General features: G+C 38.9%; 1 protein-coding gene across 2 annotated transcripts in view; it reads left to right on the top strand.

Annotated features, from left to right (window-relative positions):
- The window catches only part of HERPUD2 (HERPUD family member 2), a 41,043-nt gene that overhangs the window by 17,158 nt on the left and 11,610 nt on the right, over positions 1 to 12,275 (top strand). For both annotated transcript variants that reach the window (XM_087917585.1, XM_026702220.2), the window contains exons 3-4: positions 234 to 347; positions 1,052 to 1,203. In XM_087917585.1, the coding sequence (XP_087773711.1) occupies positions 234 to 347; positions 1,052 to 1,203 (266 nt within the window). The remainder of the gene's footprint in view (positions 1 to 233; positions 348 to 1,051; positions 1,204 to 12,275) is intronic.

The following is a 12,275-nucleotide window of genomic DNA, read 5'->3' as shown; positions in this document are numbered from 1 at the left end:
TTATAAGCTTGTGCTTATTTTTTGAATAATAGTTTAATTTGTTCTGAGAATCTAACACATTTTTTATAATCTATACAAATGGAGAAAATGGGTTAATTCAATAATCTGTTCAGTGTGTTGTGCAAACATACCTACTGTACTAATTATATGAACACTCACACTGTGATTGGTATTGCCTGTCAACATAGATTTAATGTGAAAATAGCACTATAAAATACTCTCTTTTATTTTAGCAAGATGAGTATCATATGGTTCATTTAGTATGTTCTTCACGGACACCCCCAAATTCCCCCAAACCTGATACTATTAGAGAAAGTCGTGAGTCTTCAGCATCTAGCAACAGCTTGGTAAGTTATCTTTGTGTGAGAGAGGTAATCATTTAAGTTCTATCAATAAATAAATGCTATTTTAATATATTCATTCCCACTTATAATAGTGATAGTACTGTTGTCAGGAAGGCATTGTATCAACTATTTTGGCCAGTTTAGAGTATTAGTTTACTGATGAATTAAATGAGGTATAATAAAAGGTTTTTAGACTGTTTCTTTTAGAACTATGCTTTCTAAAAATCAAAAATGTACAAGTACTATTCCCCATCCTTCCAAGAATATACACAATTTTTGGAGATGTTTAATAGAGGATAGCAAATCCCTTACGAAGTATTTACAAATGTCTTGGCCAAATCTAGATGGCTCTGTATAGGGTGACATTCATATGGCAATTATATTGTGAGTTCTGGATTCATGATGTTTTCTGATTCATAAACTGCTTATCTTTTATTGATGGAAATATAGTGGTAGAAAAGAAAAAAAAAACCCATAATAAGTACTATTTTAGCCAGAAAAATATTGTTATTTTTTAAAAAAATATGTGATATGCATAAAGATGTTCTGGGGCAAGGTATAAAAATGGTATAAGGTATAAAAATTGGATTACTAATAGGAAGAAGCTAATGTCCAGTATAAAATATTAAACTAGTTTTCATAATATTTTGAACAACCAGTACTGAATGCTTTGCACATCTAATTCAAACTGTTATCTGCATTTTAAGAGTTCAGAACATTTGGGATCAGCATCTCCTTCCCTCTCTCAAGAAACTGTATATACAGCTGTCAGTAATTCTGAAGGTGTGCGACATCGCAACCTTGCACAGACACAAAATAATCAAATGCAAAGCCATCCATTCTCATATATATTACAGGGGTAAGTAAATCATATAAATGATTTTTTCAGAGTTTTGCAGCAATTTCGTGCCGGAAAAATAAATAAACACAGATGGCTAATGGTTCATTTAACATCTTTATAAACATAATAAGTACATTTTACAAACCAGTTGTAGATTTCTCCAACATGGAGCAAACTCTGGCAGAAATAAACAGGTTGCAAGCAACTTCAACAGAAGCAGCAAAACAGAGAGAACTTCCAGTTTCACTTTCCAGGTCAGCTCCCATTGGTTTGTCTGTTACCATGCCTACTCACTGACTCTGTTATCTATTTATTTGCCAGTAAATGAATACTCTGACATTCCTCCCTTCATAACTGGAAGAGAAGAGACATAAATCTAATTAACTTTATATTCTTTCCATGGTGCACTCCACCCAATGGCTTGGTCATTATGTCAGGCAAATTGTCTTCTGAAAAACAATGAAGCAAACTAATCAATTTTCACTTGATGGTTTCTCTTACATTACAATATTTAATATCGACATGCTTGCTTCTACTCTTTACTCTGTCACCTGTAGCCATTTTAATGCGTTATCTTCATAGACTAAGACAGGCTCCATTACCTTTATATGTAAATCCTGTAACAATTGTACCAAGTTATCTCTGAACAGAGTTCAAAGCAATAAATTCTGCTTCTGCAGAAGAAATGGCTACAGTTGTTTGCTTTCTGGACTTCCAATCAATTAAAACCTCTCCAAACAAATATCACAATCCCAGAATTGGTCTTTCTGATTTTTATATCATTTGCATAATCACTATCAACATAGCATTTCAATTTTAATTCTTCAGAGACCTATATTTGAAGACCTCAATTCCCAGTTCCCTTCAAATACCTGAGAATCCTTTTTACACCAATGCAATGCAATTGTGTTGGTGCAGCAGTAAAGCGACTCAAAATGCTTACTGCAGAAGCTATGTCTGGTCTGAACCACTGTGGCAGATAGAATAGGCTCCCTATTGCTGATTGATATATCTCCTGATCACAGGCTTCACTTTCATCCTCACCCAAATTGTTATGAAAATCTATACTCATGGCGTTTTATGTGTCTCTACACCGAGATAATTTTTATTTCTCCTAAATTCTTTAATTCAAATTTCTTCTTCAAATTATTTGCAAATTCATTTACTTGTGATTCATCCTTTGCAATGAAGCAAAGACCATCCACAATTGCTAAAAGTTGTCAATCCTCACCTTTTAACTTTCCAGTGTATATTCAGCTATCAGCTTTTTTAACTCTTGAACCCAGGACCTTTCAATGTCTAAACAGATATTCCAATTCCTGGCTGACTGCTTCAGCCCATAAATGGCCTTGTTCAATTTATATACTGGGTTGGGCTTTTTATTTTCATGCCCTGGTACTTGAACCATGTAAATTTCTTTCTCTAATTCTGCATTGAGAAATGCAGTGGTTATGCCAAAATGCCAAATTTTATGGCCACATGCCGCTGCCAATGCTAGTGCCAGCCTGATGTTTTCACTCTTTACAGTTGGTCACCTCATCATAGTGCACATTTTTCATCTGTGAAAACCCCTTTTCTATCTTGTTTTATATTATACCTTCTTATTGGGTAGTACTTTTTTCTTGTATACCCACTTGCATCCTACAGCTTTGCTACAGCTTTTACACTGTGGCAAAGTCATAGATGTGAACACTTCATGTTCTCCTATGAATTTCATTTCCTTGTCCATGGCTTCTTTCCACTTTACTTGTTCAATTTTAAATAATGCCAATACTTCTTTGTAGTTCCTTGGCTCAAACCATATATTACATACTTTAACTTTACTAGTAGGTATCTGTCAGGTGGAATTACCTTGTTCTATTGTTGTGACCTGCGTGGGACTGACTGCTTCTGTGTCTCAACCCACTCTTGCTTCATATCTTATTCAGCTTCTCCTCCCTGAATGCTGACACCATCACTAATTGAGTTACCATCACTAAGTGAGTTACCATCACTAAGTGGATCACTGTCACTAAGTGGCTCATTCTACAAATTTGCATCAATTCTGTTCCAGTTTTGCTCTGCAAAGCTTGCAGACCTTGAAAATATGATTCTTTTGCTCCCATCTCTAAAGCGGTAACTTTTTGAGCCTGGCTCATAGCCCACAAACCTGAGCTTTCTAGCCTTTGGTTGCCCCTTCTAATTGCTTTTGAAATATGCACCCACGCATTGCTTCCACACTCTCTTAAATGTGCTAGAGATGGTTTTCTCCCATATAGGATATGCATATGGAGTATCATTAATGGAGGAACTCCACAACCTATTAATTAAATAATTAGCAGTCAATATATGGCTTCACCCCAGTATGACCTGCTTAGATCGGAATCCTCTAGCAGTGAGTCCTTCATGGTTTATAAGACTCCATTCTGTCTCTCAGCAACACCATTCTCAGCTGCTGTGTAAGGATTTGTGCATCTGTATTTTATTCCTAACTGTGCCAACCACTGTTGAAAACTTGTTGACATGAATTCTGAACCTCTGTCAGTTTGCAACTGACATAGCTGTTGTTTATACCTTCTTTCTACAAAGCTTACCCATTGCTTGAATTTCTGTAGCACTTCTGTTTTACTCTTTAGTGAACAGCAGAACTCAAACCTGCTATAATCATCTACAATGACTAGCACATAGTTAGCTCTTCCCAAATTGGCTTGCATTGGGCCCACCAAATCTGCATGTACCAGTTCTAGAGTTCTTGTTGTCTGCCTTGTGCTACTCTTGCTTACTGGCAATGCCTTGGACTTTGATGTTTTGCATACTGCACAATCCAAATATGCCTTACATCCCTTTACATGTAATCCTTCTGCATACTGGTCCATCTTTTGAACAACTTTAAAGCTGGCATGACCAAGCTTTCTCTGCAAAAGATGAACACATGAATCATATTTTGCAACATTGCCAAATGTTTGTGCACATTGAACTTTTGTCCCTGTAACATTATAAAGGTTATCATGCTTTATGCCCTTTTCACAAAAAATTCCATTTTTCTTTATAAGACACTGCCCATTTACAAATGTGGTCTCAAATCCTTGCTTGTCTAAACTAGAGACACTCAGCAAATTATGTTCCATTTCTGGCATACATAAAACATTATTAAACCTTGTTTCCAAATATGGAATTTGCATACTGCCTCTTCCAATGACTTTGGCCTTCTTGCCATTTGCCAAGGCTACTGTGTCTCCTGCATCTGCATCCATCCTGTAAAACAATTTAGCATTATTAATAGTTTGACTAGTCCCACTGTCTATTAGCCATTCATTGATCTCTCCTGCAAGAACTGACTTTTGCTATTGCAATTTGCCCGTCAACTTGTCCTTGCAGCAAACAGTATGTCTTTAAATGAGTCTTTAAATGAGATCGTCTACTACTCTTCTGGTCTCTGGAGACAGCCTGGCTGTGGAAATTTCCATTGCTCCTCTTGTGCCCCCCTCCTCAGGAATTTTTTCTCCTGTGTTTTTTCTATAATGGCATTTCTGCTCTTCCGCTATCAGACACGCTTTCAGAGCTTCCAGACTCAATTCCTGTTCTGGTTTTCATTCAAACACTGCAGAAACAATGTCCCACATTTCATCTAGGCTGTTCAAAACCAGTAGTACTTTCTGAGTTTCCGGAATCCTCATCCCACGTTGTTCTAATACCACAAACAAAGTTTGCATATGAACAAAATGCTGTTCCACTGAATCTCCTGGCTGCAAATGAGCTCTATATGACTTTCTTGATAATTGTACGATGTTGCATGCAGATATACTCACATGAACAGTCCTCAATTTATCCCAGACTTCCTTTGCAGTCTTTAAATCAGCTACATTGATAAACTGATCATCTTCTAAACTTAAGATGATATAAGCAAGTGCTCTATCGTGCAGTTTCTGATCTGCAGCATTCAATGGTGTCTGGGGTGGTTTTTCAACAATATTCCAAAGCTCTTTAGCCTTCAGAAAACATTCCATCTTTGCAGCCCAAATAATATAGTTCTTCTGACCAAAACAGGATAGAGAGCTCTCTTTAATTTTTTTAGTCATCCTGCAAAGCCTTGTTTCTTACTTTTAACACAGACAGTCTCTCAGCTTTAATTACAATTCAGTCTTTTTCTGTCCTTCTGGGCACATAGCCTATTCAGAGCTTTGCAGTAATTTAGCACGAGGAAAATAAACACAAATGGCTGATGCTTCATTTAACATCTTTATAAACATAATAAGTAAATTTAACAAACCAGTTGTAGATTTCTCCAACATGGAGCAAATTCAGACAGAAATAAACATGTTGCAAGCAGCTTCAACAGCAAAACAGAGAGAATTTCCAGTTTCACTTTCCAGGTCAGCTCCCATTGGCTGGTCTGTTACCATGCCTACTCACTGACTCTGTTAACTATGTATCTGCCAGTAAGTGTATACTCTGACACTCCTCCCTTCATAACAGAAAGAGACATACTCTGACCTGATTTGAATCTTAGAGTTTTACTCAGCATTTTATAGTATAAGCAATATAATTCACAGAATACTGACAATGTGTTAAAAATAGTAAAAAATAAAAAATGATGAGAAAAAAATCCTTGACTAAAATGTGTTAATGTACAATAACAGTATTCACTGTGTCTCTGTCTTTCTATCCTTGCAAACTATTCTTCCTTAATGTCTACATCAAACAGAGTCTTTTGTACCAATAGAGCAGAGTATTTGTAGCTCAAGGTTAGATTTGGAGTCCATAGTGCTCTTTGAGCTTGATAGTTGTCTTGCAGACATTTTTCAGACTTCTCCCCTCCCTTACTTTAACCACAACTTGTTTTCCTTTTACTATGTACATTTTTCTTTCATATTATTTGTTTTGCTACTTGATCCTCCTCCTTTCTATCTATAAGATCAATTTATCTCAAGCACAGATAATTTTCAGTCTGCACTCCTTCAAAATCAATTAGTTCTATATATTATATCTCTTGTCAATCATGCCCACTTCTATTTCCACTCCATGCAAATACTGTTTCTCCTGACATACCCAACTTTCATTTCTATGTAACGATGTGAGTAGAACATGGTTCTATATACACTGCTCAAAAAAATAAAGGGAACACTTTAACAACACAATGTAACTCTTAAGTCAATCACACTTTTGTGAAATCAAACTGTCCACTTAGGTAGCAACACTGATTGACAATCAATTTCACATGCTGTTGTGCAAATGGAATAGACAACAGGGGGAAAGCATAGGCAGTTAGCAAGATATCCCCAATAAAGGAGTGGTTCTACAGGTGGTGACCACAGACCACTTCTCAGTTCCTATGCTTTCTGGCTGATGGTTTGGTCACTTTTGAATGCTGGCGGTGCTTTCACTCTAGTGGTAGCATGAGACTTAGTCTACAACCCACACAAGAGGGTCAGGTAGTGCAGTTCATCCAGGATGGCACATCAATGTGAGCTGTGGCAAGGAGGTTTACTGTGTCTGTCAGCGTAGTGTCCAGAGCATGGAGGCGCTACCAGGAGACAGGCCGGTACATCAGGAGACATGGAGGAGGCCATAGGAGGGCAAAAACCCAGCATCAGGACTGCTACCTCCACCTTTGTGCCAGGAGGGACAGGAGGAGCACTGCCAGAGTCCTGCAAAATGACCTCCAGCAGGCCACAAATGTGCATGTGGCTGCTCAAACAGTCAGAAACAGACTCCATGAGGGTAGTATGAGGGCCCGACATCCACAGGTGGGGGTTGTGCTCACAGCCCAACACCGTGCAGGACGTTTGGCATTTGCCAGAGAACACCAAAATTGGCAAATTCGCCACTGGCACCCTTTGCTCTTCACAGATGAAAGCAGGTTCACACTGAGCACATGTGACAGACGTGACAGAGTCTGGAGATGCCATGGAGAACGTTCAGCTGCCTGCAATAATCTCCAGTATGACCGGTTTGGCAGTGGGTCAGTAATGGTGTGGGGTGGCATTTCTTTAGGGGGCCGCACAGCCCTCCATGTGCTCGCCAGAGGTAGCATGACTGCCATTAGGTACCAAGATGAGATCCTCAGACCCCTTGTGAGACCAAATGCTGGTGCAGTTGGCCCTGAGTTGCTCCCAATGCAAGACAATGCTAGACCTTACGTGGCTCGAGTGTGTCAGCAGTTCCTACAAGATAAAGGCATTGATGCTATGGACTGGCCTGCCCGTTCCCCAGACCTGAATCCATTGAGCACATCTGGGACATCATGTCTTGCTCCATCCACCAACGCCACATTGCACCACAGACTGTCCAGGAGTTGGGGGATGCTTTAGTCCAGGTGTGGGAGGAGATCCCTCAGGAGACCATCTGCCACCTCATCAGAAGCATGCCCAGGCATTGTAGGGAGGTCATATAGGCACGTGGAGGCCACACACACTACTGAGCCTCATTTTGACTTGTTTTAAGGACATTATATCAAAGTTGGATCAGCCTGTAGTGTTTTTTTCCACTTTAATTTTGAGTGTAACTCTAAATCCAGACCTCCATGGGTTGCTAAATTTGATTTCCATTGATAATATTTGTGTGATTTTGTTGTCAGCACATTCCACTATATAATGAACAAAGTATTTAATAAGAATATTCAATTCATTCAGATCTAGAATGTTTTATTTTTGTGTTCCCTTTATTTTTTTGAGCAGTGTACATTTTGCCATTCATCATAGACCATATATAAATCATGATCTTTCTCCCTGGATGTGTAACTTTCTATTTTCACTTCATTTTTCTTGTTGCATGCAATCATCTTAATCTTTGACTGTAATTTTCTAGTTGCATCATTTATGTATTTATTTTATTTATTTTTATTTAGTTTAGTTTGTCAAGCATGTATGAGAAAACAAGTATAAGTATGAATATAACATATAAACATAAGTATAAACAGGTATAATTATATACATAATAAATGAGTACGAATAAATGGGAACAGTAGGACAGGGACAGTAGGCACACAAAGTCTTCAGATTTTCCACCAATACATAAAAACATACAAAAAGTACATTCATATTTCTAACCAATATATAGGTGAAACTCAAAAAATTAGAATATCGTGCAAAAGTTCATTTATTTCAGTAATGCAACTTAAAAGATGAACCTAATATATGAGATAGACTCATTACATGCAAAGCAAGATAGTTTAAGCTGTGATGTGTCATAATTGAGATGATTATGGCTTACAGCTCATGAAAACCCCAAATCCACAATCTCAGAAAATTAGAATATTACAAGTAATCAATAAAACAAGGATTGTACATAGAACAATATCGGACCTCTGAAAAGTATAAGCATGCATATGTACTCAGTACTTGGTTTGGGCCCCTTTTACAGCAATTACTGCCTCAATGTGGCATGGCATGGAACCTATCAGCCTGTGGCACTGCTCAGGTGTTATGGAAGACCAGCATGCTTTAACAGCGGCCTTCAGCTCTTCTGCATTGTTCGGTCTCATGTCTGTCATCTTTCTCTTGGCAATGCCCCATAGATTCTCTATGGGGTTCAGGTCAGGCGAGTTTGCTGGCCAATCAAGCACAGTAATCCCACGGTCATTGAACCAGGTTTTGGTGCTTTTGGCAGTGTGGGCAGGTGCCAAGTCCTGCTGGAAAATGAAGTCAGCATCCCCATAAAGCTCGTCTGCAGAAGGAAGCATGAAGTGCTCCAAAATCTCCTAGTAGACAGCTGCGTTGACCCTGGACTTAATGAAGCACAGTGGACCAATACCAGCAGATGACATGGCTCCCCAAATCAACACAGACTGTGGAAACTTCACACTGGACTTGCAGTGTGTGCCTCTCCATTCTTCCTTTAGACTCTGGGTCCTTGGTCTCCAAATGAGATGCAAAAGTTGCTCTCATCAGAAAAGAGGATCTTGGACCACTGAGCAACAGACCAGTTCTGTTTTTCTTAGCCCAGGTAAGAAGCTTCTGACGTTTGTTGTTCAGGAGCGGCTTAACAAGAGGAATATGACATTTGAAGCCCATGTCCAGGATCCGTCTGTGTGTGGTGGCTCTTGATGCACTGACTCCAGCCTCAGTCCACTCCTTGTGAAAGTCCCCAAGACTTTTGAATGGCCTTTTCCTGACAATCCTCTCCAGGCTGCGGTCATCCCTGTTGCTTGTGCACCTTTTTCTTCCACACTTTTCCCTTCCATATAGCGTTCTACTAATGTGCTAATACAGCACTTTGGGAACATCCAACTTTGCAATTACCTTTTGAGGCTTTCCCCCCTTATGGAGGATGATGGTTTTCTGCACAACTGTCAGGTCAGCAGTTATCCCATGATTGTGCTTCCTATTGAACCAGACTGAGACCATTTAAAGCAGTGGCCCCCAACCTTTTTTGTGCCACGGCCCGGTACCGGCATCACAAAATGATCCGCGGCCCGGTACCGGCATCAGCACGCATGGCAAGGTGAGCCGAGCGACCGGCCAGCCAGCCGTCCCCCGCTTCTCCCTGCCACCTTCAACTCCTCCTTTGTACCTTTGTCGATCGGCTTCGGGACGGTCGCTCGGCTCGCCTTGCCTTGGGTGCTGAAAGAATCCTCGTGCCTTAGTTTTGTTCAAAGCCGCCCCCGCCTTCGATGAAACTAAGGCGCGAGGATTCCTTCAGGACCCAAACACCGCTTTCCAACCGGAAAAGCTCACTGGAAGCACTTTCTCATCAAAACAAGATGGCGGTGCCCAGCAAACCGGCGGCCCGGTAGAAAATGTTCCACGGACCGGTACCGGTCCGGGGCCCAGTGGTTTGGGACCCCTGATTTAAAGGCTCAGGAACCCTTTGCAGGTGTTATGGCTTCATTAGCTGATTAGAGTGGGACACTTTGAGCCTAGAATATTGAACCTTTTCACAATATTCTAATTTTCTGAGATTGTGGATTTGGGATTTTCATGAGCTGTAAGCCATAATCATCTCAATTATGACACATCATGGCTTGAACTATCTTGCTTTGCATGTAATGAGTCTATGTCATATATTAAGTTCACCTTTTAAGTTGCATTACTGAAATAAATGAACTTTTGCACGATATTCTAATTTTCTGAGTTTCACTTGTAGTTCTAATGTTAGTATAACTACCTCAAATATGTTTATTCATAAAATCCTTGACCCATGATTGCAACCATAACAAAACTTTCTATTGCTAAGCAGACAGTTATTAAATAAAATTTTGCCTGGTTTTACAACTTTTTTTTGCCAACTTCATTTGTTAATTAGTAACATGGTTGTTAAATAAATCTTGCTTCCCCATTGACCTTGGCTGTCAGAAAGTTGCAAAAGATGATTACATGAACCCAGGATATTACAACCATCGTAAATAGATGCCAGTTGCCAAGCATCCGAATTTTGATCATGTAACCATGGGGATGTTGCAGTGGTTGTAAGTGTGAAAAATGGTCATAAGTTACTTTTCAGTGTTGTTGTAACTTTGAATGGTCACTAAATGGATGGATGTAAGTCAATTACCTGTATTATCATGATTTCTGTAAACCTCTATAAATATACAGTATGCTTTCTTTTAATTATTCTACATTTTTAGAGATCTAAAAAAATCACATTGCACATCCTATGACTTGTATAAAGCTATACTGACTTCCCAAATTTTGTTCATTATCACATTTGTACTCTGTCAGAATTCTGCCAGATTTCTTCTCAGTATCATTTACTGAACTAATCACCTTATAAGTTTTGCACTCACATATTTCTCTTTGTATTGCAGAACAAATAATGGTATTGTTCCAATAATCAGGAACAGATACCACATTTCTTATTTAACACATTAAGTGAATTGCATTGCTATTTCTTAAACTAATGAACATGTGAATGTTTTAACATTTGGTCACCTATACCAACTATATTGAAGTTTTACTACTTTTCAGTATTCTTACATATTTATGGCTTCCTTTTCACATTTTTTTAAAGAGATGCCGGTAGTTACAGCATTACTTTCAGTTCTGCTCTTCAATATAATCTGTGTCATCTCCATTCAAATATTTCAAATATTTCTTCCAACATTCTCCCCTTTAGTTATTTATCAATATTTTCATCATTTTTTTATTCCTTTTACCCTACTGGAAACTTACCCGCTGTACACATTTCCAATGCAGTTTTATATCTTAATTGCTCTGTATTTTCTGGGCCTCTTTTTTGACTTGTTAAATTATTATTATGCATTATTCTTATAAACTTAGATAATGCCAATTCATACTTTCTAGAATGCATTTTGATTATTTCATAACTAACCCTACACCATCACCTCTCTGCATGCATTTATCTACTGCACTTCACAAGATCAGACAGTTTATTACTTTTTTTGTTTTTAGTTTTGCAAATTCATGGGCTATTTTTCTTTCATTCTTTTCAGATGATAATTTATACTTTTATCATTTATTTCTCTGACATTCCAAATTACAATCTTCTATACATTGTAACTAGATAGTTTCATAGATTTTGACCTCTGCTACCCAGTGCTTTGGTCAGTGAAAGTTTTGTGTTAATTCTTTTTAGTAAACTACAAAAGACACAGACTAGAGTATCAGCCATCTTTATATCAACACTAGAGGATCCCAACATGTGGGCTACAACCCACACCGGGCTGTGGCCATTTGCAACTGGGCCACGGGAGTGGGGGACAGCACGCAAGCATACATGCAGCCCAACTTGTGTGAGCGGCAGGCTCCAGTGCTCACAGCCTTATTCACGTGAGCAGCAAACACTGGCACTCGCAGCCCCACTCACATGAGCGGTGTGTGTGTGTGCATGTGCATCTGTCCCTCACACAAAATCACCCCCTCTTCACCCCCTCTTACCCCCATGTTGGGCCATCAACTGGAAATGTTAGAGAACTGATTTATACTACATGCGATCTTCTTCACTAATAATAAGAATAATACCAGGCAATTTGGACACATTTTGTCCAATATGCCACAAGTACAACCAAAGACTAATTTTACTCCAAGCATTTTCATGGTACTCCATGCAAGCTAGCATTCTGTAATTTAGAAAACACCTTGCCTGTATTCCACCAATTAAGAAGTATATCCAATATACTGATATGTGCTGAGGTTGCAGGTCAAATTAAAACA

The sequence above is a fragment of the Pseudonaja textilis genome, chromosome Z, assembly GCF_049901715.1.
Source record: "Pseudonaja textilis isolate UNSWEBS1 chromosome Z, rPseTex1.2, whole genome shotgun sequence".
NCBI lineage: Eukaryota > Metazoa > Chordata > Lepidosauria > Squamata > Elapidae > Pseudonaja > Pseudonaja textilis.
Note: the sequence above shows the minus strand (reverse complement) of the source record. Positions and strands in the feature narration are given on the sequence as shown.